This window comes from Callorhinus ursinus, unplaced genomic scaffold, assembly GCF_003265705.2.
Source record: "Callorhinus ursinus isolate GAN/ISIS: 27379988/994484 unplaced genomic scaffold, GSC_fseal_2.0 scaffold34, whole genome shotgun sequence".
Classification (NCBI taxonomy): Eukaryota; Metazoa; Chordata; class Mammalia; order Carnivora; family Otariidae; genus Callorhinus; species Callorhinus ursinus.
This window is the reverse complement of record NW_027397096.1, coordinates 3087871-3099979: the sequence shown is the minus strand read 5'-3', so window position 1 is coordinate 3099979 and position 12109 is coordinate 3087871. Positions and strand designations below refer to the sequence as shown.

At 37.8% G+C, this 12109-nt stretch overlaps 1 protein-coding gene across 3 annotated transcripts in view; it reads right to left on the bottom strand.

Annotated features, from left to right (window-relative positions):
- Positions 1 to 12109, bottom strand: part of SSH2 (slingshot protein phosphatase 2) — a 242734-nt gene that overhangs the window by 185446 nt on the left and 45179 nt on the right. Inside the window, exon 2 of one of the 3 annotated variants that reach the window (XM_025851382.2) lies at positions 3722 to 3802. The exons of 1 other annotated variant lie outside the window; for it this stretch is intronic. In XM_025851382.2, coding sequence (XP_025707167.1) covers positions 3722 to 3802 — 81 coding nt within the window. Of the gene's footprint in view, positions 1 to 3721; positions 3804 to 12109 lie in introns of those variants that run through there. One more of the 3 variants, XM_073879337.1, reaches the window with a different exon arrangement.

Here is a 12109-nt window from a genome sequence, read left to right as displayed (position 1 = left end):
TCCTTTCTTTTTGTCTGCCTTCTCCATATTTGATTTGAGGGTGGCCTTTTCTTTTTTTCTTTCTTTAATAACAAAAGGCTAACACTCCTTCCTTTCACTGGGCTAATCAAACAAAATGCTGTTTTGATTGCATGGAAGGAAAATGCATTCCCTACAAGGATTTAATATCCAAGCAAAAGAATGAAATAGACCACAAAAATAGTATGACCACCTACGTGTGTCCCTCCTGTTTGGTGGGGTGGGAGTGGGGTCAGACAAGCAGGGAAACGAGAGAAAGAAACTGCTGTGTTTTGAGGAAATAAACTGATGTAACAAGCATTTTCCTGACCTCCAGGCTGGGGAAGATATAACCCTGCAACAGTAATGAATCTACCTGCTTCTAGTTGAACCCCCACCAATATGATAATTGGAATTCCAGCTCACACAGAGCTTTTTCTTCTTTAAGGCAAGACAGCAGCAGGTATTAGGATGGGGAGTGGAGAGGACTCTCAGGAGTCTCAGTGGCTACTGCAGCCGCCAGTGCCCCAACCTGCTTTAGTCACTGCCTACCTTCCTTCTTATCTGAAGCTGAAGTGAAACTCCTGCAGCTGGGGCCAGTGTCTTCTTCCTCTGTGACCTTTGCCAGTCACATTATCAATCCTGCTCCGGGGCAGACAGTCCCTTTTCCCATTATGGAGGCATCCAACAACCCTGTGCACAGCAAAGGGAACAAGAAGCTGCTTCTATTCAGTAAAAGCTGAATAGGACCAGAGAGAGACAGAAGCCTTTCTACACTCCTCCCCACTCTTCCAAGAAAGCCCCAGGAGATCTAAGGCAGTCAGCCCTCTTCCAGAGAGAGCTACCCCTTCTTTGCCTCTAGCCAAATTTCTTTCCACTCATCCACATATTTCTTTTCTTCTCCCCATGTACTGCATATGAATGATTTTCTCCTCTCCTTTTCATGGTTTTCCATGAATATTCATAAAACTAACTTGTTGAAGTAGAGTATACAATTCTAAGGGTAGATTTAAAAAAAATTCAGCTTTATTGAGGTATAATTGACAATGAAATTGTAAGGTTTTAGAGTGTACATCATGGTGATTTGAGATACATATAAATTGTGAAAAGATTCCCCCCATCTGGTTAGTTAATATATTCATCACTTAACATATTTATCTTCTTTGTGTGTGAGAACATTTCAGTTCTGCTTTTTTAGCAATATCAATTATAAAAAGCAATGTTATCGACTATAGTCACCATGTTTTATGTTAGAGCTTCAGATCTCATTCACCCTATAGCTGAAAGTTTGCTGTTAGGGTGGATTCTATACTTTATGCCTAACCTCCATAGCCCTGGGCCCAGTAATTAGTACATGATAGTCAATCAATGCTTGGAGAATGCATGTATGCGTAAGTGAATTAATGAATACAGCCAACCAAAGTTCATAATTCTGTTATCCTGAGATTGAAGAGAAAGCTCTTCAGTGATTGACTTTATCTCCCACTCTTCTTTACAACAGTTAACTTCTATTTCAAATAGTTGTCAAGATCCCATACCATTTCCTTTGAAGAAAATTCAAACTGGGGATTTCAATCAGTTTACTCTCCAAACAATTTTGTTTTCAAGTTTAAGCCTTCACACTTGGGAAGGAGCTCTTGAATCTCCTTTAACATGAGGGATGGGATGCTGAGGAAAGGGGGAAAAAATGTACGGGAAGTACTCCCTAAACAAACAAAACAGGAGAATCCAATACTTTTTAAAATCTAGCCAGTACATGTAACCACTTTTGCCTTATGAAGAGGAAAAGACAACAAACCTGACTTAAATGAATGAAAGCCCTGGCAATAAAATAAAGCAATCCAGAATTATCTGCAAATACATATACCCAACTAATTATATCTCAGAGAACCATTAAAACTAGAGTCATCTCTTCCCCCATGTGTACAACTTCATAAAAATATTCTTCATATAGATTGCCAAGCACTGGTCTCTTTAAGACAAAATCAGCCAAAACGTAAGCCAGTTTAATCCAGAGGATGCCAGTGCAGACTGAACAAAATAAATCTTGAGGAAATTATATAAAGAGCCTTGGTATATATCCCATCAATGATGATGCTGCCTGCTGATAATGAGATCACTGATGGGTGGCAGCTGAAATCTGACGTCAGCGCTGCCCCTGCTTATCACACAACACCGTGCAAAGAATATAACCTTTCCACCCTCAGTCTGTCATCTGCAAAATGTTGATAATAAATGAGTGTTCACATGAATTCTTCAGTTCATGTTTTCAAGCACTAGGGAATGAGCTCAGCTCCAGCTATTAGTGAGTGAGTCACAATAACTAACTTCCTGCCATCTCACACTCATCATCAATGCTGAATGAAGTGCGACCAGGTAAGTCAATGTAACAGTTGAATGAGGTCCTGAAAAAGTGATCACTTTCTTTGTGCAATAAAGGTGAAGTAAAGAAGCCAGTTTACGCGTTGGCAGTACTATGGTGATATACTTAAGAGGCACAGCTCACTTCGAGAGACAGAGTTTCCATTGGTGAAACTTTAACAATATTTATAGAGTGCCTACTATGTACAGTAAACATCCCAAAATAGACAGAATCCAGATTTTATCATCAAGGTTTGTAGAACCTAGTTTTAGCCATGGCTAGCAAAGGCAGTTATCCTGTTGGAAGAGATATTTAAATTTTTTAAAAGTCAATTTAAGAGCACCTGGGTGGCTCAGTCAGTAGCGCATCCACCTTCAGCTCAGCTCATGATCCCAGGGTCCTGGGATGGAGCCCTGCATCAGGCTCCCTGCTCAGCGGGGAGCCTGCCTTCTCCCCCTCCCTCTGTCTAACCCCCTCATGCTCTGTCTTGCTCTCTCTCTCTCTCACATAAGTAAATCTTAAAAAAAAAGTCAATTTAAGTCCTCTAACTTCAATTTAAGTCCTCTAACTTCAGTTTAAGACCCCTGATTGCATGGGTAATTTGCAATAATTAAGCAGTTATGTTGGGGATCAGGTAAGATAAACAAAATTTATAACGTCTCATGAAATTTAGTTAGATAGCCCCACATTTGAAATGACCCAGTAATTATAACACTATTTAGCTTAACATTATCAACAGTCAGGATGTGTTAGGTCTATGTATGTGGGGAATAAAGGTCCAGTGGCAGCACCAATACCAAGCAGTTGCTATGGGGAAAGGGAAACTACTGACAATTAAAAAATGTAAAAACCCACAAAACAATCATTCTTTATTGAGGGAGAACTCACTCTAAAGTTCCAGGATACAACATTTCTCTACTTTGTAGATACGCCCTGAGTGGAGATTATTATGCATACACATATACCATACTACTTACATATACACTGATTTGCTTTCATAGACTATGTATTTGGCTGAGTGACGCCAAACAAATGAAATGATAGGCACTATCTCAGTCACATTTAAGAGCCAAATTTACCCAAAAAGCTTTCACTTGAAATACCAAAGGCTGTATAAAAACATATACCAGGGAGCCTAGGTGGCTCAGTCGTTAAGCGTCTGCCTTTGGCTCAGGTCATGATCCCAGGTCCTGGGATGGAGGCTCGCATCAGGCTCCCTGCTCCATGGGAAGCCTGTTTCTCCCTTTCCCACTCCCCCTGCCTTGTGTTCCTTCTCTTGCTGTGTCTCCCTCTGTCAAATAAATAAATAAATAAAATCTTCAAAAAAATATAAATAAAAAATAAAAACATATACCTACGTACATTGGAACCACTAAAGATATCTGATTCTTCACATTCACAGCAAAGTAACACTGCTGATTCACTGTCTTCCAAATGAGAGCTCTGTAATATAAACAACATCATTTCAGAGATCCAAATGAATGGGGCCATGGGCATGAAGGAAAAGCCAGCAGAAATCAGAGTCATGTTAGCTCATAGGTAAGAAGTTGCAATCCTGATTAGTGATGGCTATTTTGGAGAGAATAAAGCCAACAAGTTCATTGGTTAGATAACTGGAAAACTGAGGAATGTTTGATTAGCTGAAGCATTTTCTATGCTTTCCAATTTGGGCAATGGGGTGTCCCTTTTCTGTAAAGATGGTGCTACTAACCCTTGATAGTGTGTACTCTGAATACTTCTCAGAATGGGGTAGGTTTGTGTTCATTTATCCTCATATCCAAAGGTATATATATATATTTTTAAGATTTTATTTCTTTATTTGACGGGGGTGGGGAGGAGAGGGAGTACAAGCGGGCAGAGCGAGAGGGAGAAGCAGCCTCCCCCACCCCGAGCAGGGAGCCCAATGTGGGACTTGATCCTAGGACCCTGGGATCATGACCGGAGCCGAAGGCAGACGTTTAACCGACTGAACCACCACGCAGGCCCCCTGAAAAGTACATATTTTATATTACTGTTTATAGGACATGACTGGAGTATCTAACCACTAGCCTCATTAGCCCTCTGCTAACAAGTGTTTATAAGAACAGCCAAAAGATATGCCCTACCCAAGTCCCTCTGACAGATGCCAGAAAACAATTTAAAACCTTTCTTTCACTATCCAATCTCTTTTTCAAAATCTGTCTAGAAGACAGATAAGGAAAAGGAGACAAAGAAGTGAAACAATTAGCCGGTAACACAAGAGTATTTTTCCCTTATGACTAACACCACCACAAAAGAGAAGGAAAAAAGCTCTAACTCTGACCCATTAAGTTCCATCCAAATGTTTGTTATTTGAGTAACAGCTGCTGGAAACTGAGCTGTCCCTACATAGAGATGTAGATGCTTATGTCATCAAAACTTCTCACTATCATATTAACCAGCAATCCCACTTCTGGGTATAAATCCAAAAGAACTGAAATCAGGATCTGGAAGAGATGTCTGCACTCCCATGTTCATTGCAGCACTATTTATAATAGCCAAGATAATGGAATCAACCCAGATGTCCAACAATAGACCAATGGTTAAAGAAAAAGTGATATATACATACAATGGAATATTATTCAACCTGAAAAAAGGAAGTCCTAAGTGAAATAAGCCAGTCACAGAAAGATGAATACTACATGATTCCACTTATTTGAGGTGTCTAAAATAATCAAACTCACAGTAGCAGAGAGTAGAATGGTGGTTGCCAAGGGGCTAAGGGAGAGGAATAAATGGAGAATTTTTATTTAATGGGTATAAAGTTTCAGTATTATAAGATGAAAAAGTTATAGAGATCTGCTGTGCCACATAGTGTCTACTGTTAATAATACTCTATTGTGCATTTAAAATTTTTGTTAGGAGCGCAGATCTCATGTTAAATGTTCTTACCACAAAACAAATAGACAACAACAACAAAAAATGCAAAGAGGCACAAGGAAACTTTTGGAGGTGACAGATTGGTTTAGTGATGGTAACAGTGATGGTTTCACTGGTGTGTGCATATGTCCAAATTCATCAGACTGTATATATTAACTATGTGCAGTTTTTTGTTTATCAATTATATCTCAATAAAGTCTTAAATAAATGACAAACTTCTCACTACTACTGGCTGAAACTTAATCATGTATAACTACTCTGTGGCTATCCTAGTTGACTGCTACTTTGATTTTTCAAAGCTGAAACTATGTTTCAATCCAATGAATACCCAAAGAGATTAAGAGTTTTAGAGTGCAAATAAATGAAAGTAAAGCTCAGACTATTCCTGGTAACTGCCTTCTCCTGGTTTATTTCCTTCTTACTTTTTTCCTATCCTGATCCTTTGCCTACTTTGGTTTTCCTTCTTACAACCAAATCTCATCGTCCATTATCCCTCCCTCTTCCTCTTTTAGAAAATAAACAGAAACCAAATATTTAAAACTATTTTTTAAATCCTGCAAATGCAAAAATCTCTTTATTTCTTACTCCCTTGCATTTTGGAGGGGGAAAATATAAGAACAAGATAAATAAGATTTATTTTAGTTGGGGGGAGAATCTCTAGCAGACTCCCCGCTGAGCGCAGAGCCTAACACGTGATTTCATGACGCTGAGATCATGACCTGAGCCCAAATCAAGAGTTGGACCCTTAGCCAACTGAGACACCAGGCACCCTGGGAAAAAACATTTACTTTTCATTTGTGTTTTTTAAAAATCAGGTTACAAAATACTTGAAGACTTCTAAAAGTCATTATCAGAAAAGGCATAATAAAAAAAATAAAATATCTGAAGGAATTAATGCAGAAATCAAAACTGTATTCAATTCTCCCAAATTCTCATATCACAACAGATGATAACATAGGTAATATTAAGCATATTAAAAGTGGCTTTTCACTGCCACAGTGTATACAATTAATCCAAATTACACAGTTAAGATTTAAAGTTTTCATTCCTATAAATATTTCAGCATGTTTACATGAGCTCTTTTAAAATAGCTTCTAAAAAGGAGGTCCTGTAATGACTTGCACTCCTAAAGTTATTTTAAGATTTTATTGCATACTTATTAATTGCAATTTAATTCATTAAGATACAAGGTATCAATTTAAGTGTGCTGGTAGCATTGAAAATAATTGGTTCATGGAACAAGTATTTACTTGCAAACAACATATTTAGTTCCAAATTAAATTCTAATACTAAAGGAAGACAAAGGATATTTCAAGTTCTTTCCTCTACTTTCTGGGGTACTTGGTAATTCCAGTTCCTGAATTGTTTCTGGGTTCTGCAGCATGAACTGTCTTGCTTATTAACTATAAAGGACTTATTCCAAGAATGAAAGAATATTTAGGAATTCTATTAATATAACTTAGCACATTAGGTCAAATGAGAAAAACCGTAACATTATCTAAATAGATGCTAAAAAGGATTTGATAAAATTAATGTTTTTAGTAAACTAGGATTAAAAGATGCTTCCTTTATTTACTCCTTAGATGGGCTTTTACATATATATACATAGTACTCAAGTTGGTAGGCCCCTACCTCAAGTTGGCCTTGCCTGAATTTCATATTGAACAAAACCCTCCAGTATTTCTTCTAGCATGAGGATCCCACTTTATAATGCAGATACCAATTCTCTTTTATTTTCCTTCTTTCCCTCCTTCCTCCCTTCTTAAAAGTCCTTTTGGCCATTTCAGTAGGAATTTTGAAGAGGATAATGTCAAACTCATATTTTTGCATTAGAAATGCCAAATCCAAATCTTAACTAAATTGAGTTAATATCCTGGTTCTGCCACCTACCAGCCATGTGATGTTGAACGTTACTTAATCTCCCTGAGCTCATCCATAAATACAGGCGCAACAATAGCATCTATCTAATAGGGCCACTGGAAAGATTACATGAAAATATAGGAAAAGCACTTGGCATGACTTAGCTACTGATGTTACTCTGCTGCTGCTGTTGTTGTTAATAATACGATAGTAATAATAATCTCCCTACTAGATGTAAAAGGCTTATAAATTTGCATTAAATTCTCTTTCAAAGAAACTTTTGCTATCTAGGGAAATTTTGCTTCTATAAAATTGTAAGTGTTTCACTTCTAGAAACAACTTTGTATTTCCTATATAACTCTGAAGTATTGAGCTCACAGTGAGTCATTCGTTACTATTTATTGTACCCTTACTATGTATTAAGCAATTTTCTGGGTGCTGAATTAGCTACAGTAAAACTCTAAACAAAAAGGGAAAGATAACTGAACAGGTTCCATAATTGTTTTTGTGTTTTATGGATACAAAACCCACAAAAATAAGGATATGGCTCTGTGGAAATATGCTCCTTTGGCTAAGTATTATTTGGAGAAAAACAGGGGCTAAGATTGTTGGTAAGGAAAACACATCCATATATAACAAGAAGTCTCAATCCAGAACAGCTTCTAAGCAACAATTATAGTAATAAAATGTTGCAATCTTTATATGGAATGTATGATGCAAGGACTCATGTACTAAGAAGGATGTTTTGAAGAGTGTTAAAATCTAACTTGTGCAGTTGCCTAACAATCCGCAAGCAGAAGTCTTAAGAAATAATCCTGCAAGAGTCAAAACCTGTTGCTACTGTTAAGTGTCTTTTATTCTATTATAGTTTATGTGATTTTTAAGAAGCAGAAAACACTATTACATTTCTTTTATCTTTTATTTTTTCATTTATATTTCCTCCCTCAACATTTTTGGGGGGTTCTAAGTGAACAGAATGCAGTTGTTCTTAAAAAAACAAACAAACAAAACACTAGAGATTTTGAAAATATACTAATAGACACCAAACCATAAAATATGTGTGTACCTTAAAGCCTGGTGAACACTTTGGGACTAAGAACTTTTAACCGTTTAAAGGCCAAGGCAAGACGTAGGTCTAATTTATCCTGACACTTACGTGCAGCTGGACTGACAAAGCAATTTCACAGTCTAATGATGACCTAAGTGAGATAACTCTCTCTGCAGTCCCTAACCCCAATTACACATTTAAAAACCTTTTTCCTCCCTCCCTTCCCCCTTCTTCCTTCTTTCCATCACATCCCTATGACTTACTTATTTTTATAACTGGAAGTTTGTGCCTTTTGACTCCCTTTACCCATTTTGCCCACACTTTCCTCCACCTCTGGGCAGCCACCAATCTGTTCTCTGTGTCTATGAGCTTGGTAAAAACCATGGTTTCAATATATAATATATGCATGTGGCAAACAAAATTCAGAAGGTGTCAAGGAATATTTAAGTTTTCCGCCCAGCCCTGCCCTCCCACCTCCTAATTCTCCACAACTCCATTCCCAGAAGTAATCACTACGTGAGTTTCTTGGGTATCTTTTCAGAGATACTGTATGTATATACAAGGATATATACATATCCTTTTTCTCAAAATATACAATGAAAGCACACTACACCTATTTTTCTGTCATATCCTTTTAAACCTATCTTTGTTTCACTATTTTAAAATAATATAACACAAAATTTACCACCTTAACCATTTTCAAGTATAGAGTTCATTAATATTAAGTATATTCACATTGTTGTTCAACCAATCTCCAGAACTTTTTCATCTTGCAAAACTAAAACTCCATGTCCATTAAAGAACTCACTTCCCCCCATAACCCCTGGCAAACCCTACTCTATTTTTATGAATTTGATTACTCTAAATACTTCATATAAGTGATATTTATGCAGTATTTGTCTTTTTGTGACTGGCTTATTTCACTTAGCATGTCTTCAAGGTTCATACATATTATAGTATGTGTCAGAATTCTTTCCCTTTTAAGGCTGAATAATATTCCATTGTATATATACACACCACATTTTGTTTATTCATTGGTCCGTAGATATTTATTTCAGTATTTTTAATCACTGTTATTCCATTGTATAGATGTTCCACAATTCAGTTAATCAGTCTCCTATTAGTAGACTCAGATTACTTGTAATTGTATTCATATTCTAATTTGCTGTAACAAAATACCTCAAAATTGACGACTTAACACAAATTTATTATCTTTATAGTCAAGAGGTCAGAAGTCCTAAAATCAAAGTGGTGGCAGACCCATGTTCCTTCTGGAGGATCTAGAGGAGTTTTACTGCTCCTTCTCCCCCACTAATCCCTAGGACTTCACAATGTGACTGTATCTTGAGATATGGCCTTTAGAGAGGTGATTAAATTAAAATAAGGTTTATTAGGGTAGGTCCTAATACCTAATACAGTATGGGACTGGTGTCCTTATAAGAGGAGGAGATCAGGACACAGACACACAGAGGAACGACCATGTGAAGACAGAGATAAGACAGACATCTACCAGCGAAGGAGAGAGATCTCAGGAAAAAAAGTCAACCCTGCCAACAACTTAAATTCTGACTTCTAGCTTCCAGAACTATGAGAAAATTAATTTCTGTGGTTTAAGCCACTAGTCTATGGTACTTGTTTTGGCAGCCCTGACGAACTAATATAAGGAGAATCTGTTTCCCTGCCTTTTCCAGCAACTAGAGACCACCTACATTCCTTGGCTTGTGGCTCCCTTCCTCCATCTTTAAAGTCAGTGAAGATGAGTTGAGTCTTTCTCATATTTTATTAGTCCAACCTCTTCTCTGTCTCCCTCTTCCACTTTCAAAGGCCCTGGTAATTACATTGCCACCCATTCCAACAATCCAGAATAATCTGCCTATTTTAAAGTCATCTAATTGGAAACCTTAATTCCATCTGCAATCTTAATTCCCCCCTTACCATGTAACATAATATATTTCCAGGTTCATAACTGATTAAATGAGGACTCTCTGGGGGCATGATTCTGTCTACCACAGAATCTTCTTTTCTATAAGTTTTACTGCGGAAAACAATTGTTCTTTAGATCCCAATATTCATACCAGTATAGTGGGAAGCACAAACACTACAAGCTATATACTTTGCACAGAAAGAGGATCCTAAAAAATTGGTAGCAGCAACAGCAGAATGTTTGAAATTGCTTTTTCTGGATGACAATTTAGATTTGATTCAACCACAGTATCTCACACAGGCCTTTTTGTAATCAATGGTACAGATCTGCAAGATAATTGGCTAGTATTAAGGATATAATCTACGGCCATTGAAGGACAGCAGTAATTAGACTGAGTGACCTAGAAAGTTTAAATCAGGATGAATTGGTGGTTCCTTCTTCTCAGCATCCACAGTTTCTTGTACATATATTTTCTAACCCTTATCTCACTCTATCACAATTATTTCTATATATATTGTTTCCCTCCCTCTAGACGGTTTCTCAACTTGTATCTCCAGGCCTGGCACACACTAAGCATTTAATAAATGTTCAGTGAATGAGTGACTTACTACTAGTTGGTGCAATTCTTCCCTGTTGTCAATAACAATCACACAAACTGAAGACGAGTTATAATCTTTGTGTGTAGCTGTGGTTAAGAGACCAATAGTCTTCTCCAAACACATGATGTCTGTCCTTTAATTAGTCATAGTACCAACAGCTCCTACTGAAGAGCCAACTGTTACGTGAGACACTGCCTCCCTTAGGCTCCAAGTCAGCATGGAGGCTTTAAGCCAAAAGGGCATCTTCATTTCTCAGAGCTACTTAGAAAGTTGGCTTGTCAGTGGCTGAGGAAGTCCAGGTATTCATACCTTGATACTCCCTAACTTTGGCTTGCAATTTAGCCCATCTCACCTGCAGAGGTATTGTTGCTTTTCACTCTTTTCATGTACCAGGTAGCTATTTTATGGTAAGCATCACAGGCATGTTTCCCCCCCTCAATGCTCCCTTCAGAAGGAATAGGATTTCTCAATGTAAATCTTATCCATCCTTCAAAGATCACTCAAATCCCAGAATTTCAGGAAGCTTCAAAATGATAACACTCATCTCCCTCTCCTCTGAGCCTTCATGGCCTTGGCAGAGTTGGCAAACTGTAGCCTGTTGTCATATGGCCAGCAAACTAAGGATGGTTTTCACATTTTTAAAGGGTTTTTTTTTTTTAAAGAAAAAGCAAGGAAGAAAATGCAACAGAGACCATTTGTGGCCAGCAAAACCTAAAATATTTACTATCAGCCTTTTAACAGAAAAAGGTTGCCAACCCCTGCCCTAGAGTACACAATTCTGCCTAATGAGAAATTGCCTAGAATTGTCTCTAATCTTTAAGGATCATAGTCTTAGTTCCGTTTGGTAGACTCTCCCTGTTGTCTACCAACAGTCATCTCTCAACTCTCTCTCCTACCTACTAGTCCCACCCCTGAAGCTGAGAAGAAATATACCTGCCTTTTTAGCCTTCCTGCAGGCCAGCACACAGTCATATACCTTCATCCTGGTTAACAGGACCTAAGGGCAAATCTGCTCAATGGAAAAGATTTTCTACCCTGATAAAGGAGAATTGAGAAAAACCCTGCCCTTGCTCTGCCTTTGGCAGTAGTGGTGCAAAGATACGAGGTCTACAGCTGTGACAGCCATTTTGTGACCTTGAAAGGAGAGGCTCAAAAATAAAAGGCAACATGCCAAGGATGGCAGAACAGGAAAGATGAAAAGAATCCAGAGCCTTGATAACTGCACTGAGCCATTGCCTTACCTCTGGGCTTTTTTATGTTTAAAAGGTCACAGTTTACCCCATTTTTAATATAGTAGTTTGGTACTTTCAATGGAAAGGATCCTAACTCTCTAAGCAGATTTTATACAGTTGGAGAACAGAGTCTGTATCTTGTCTATATTTCTATAGCATCCACAGGGCTGCAAATGTTGGGATTTGATT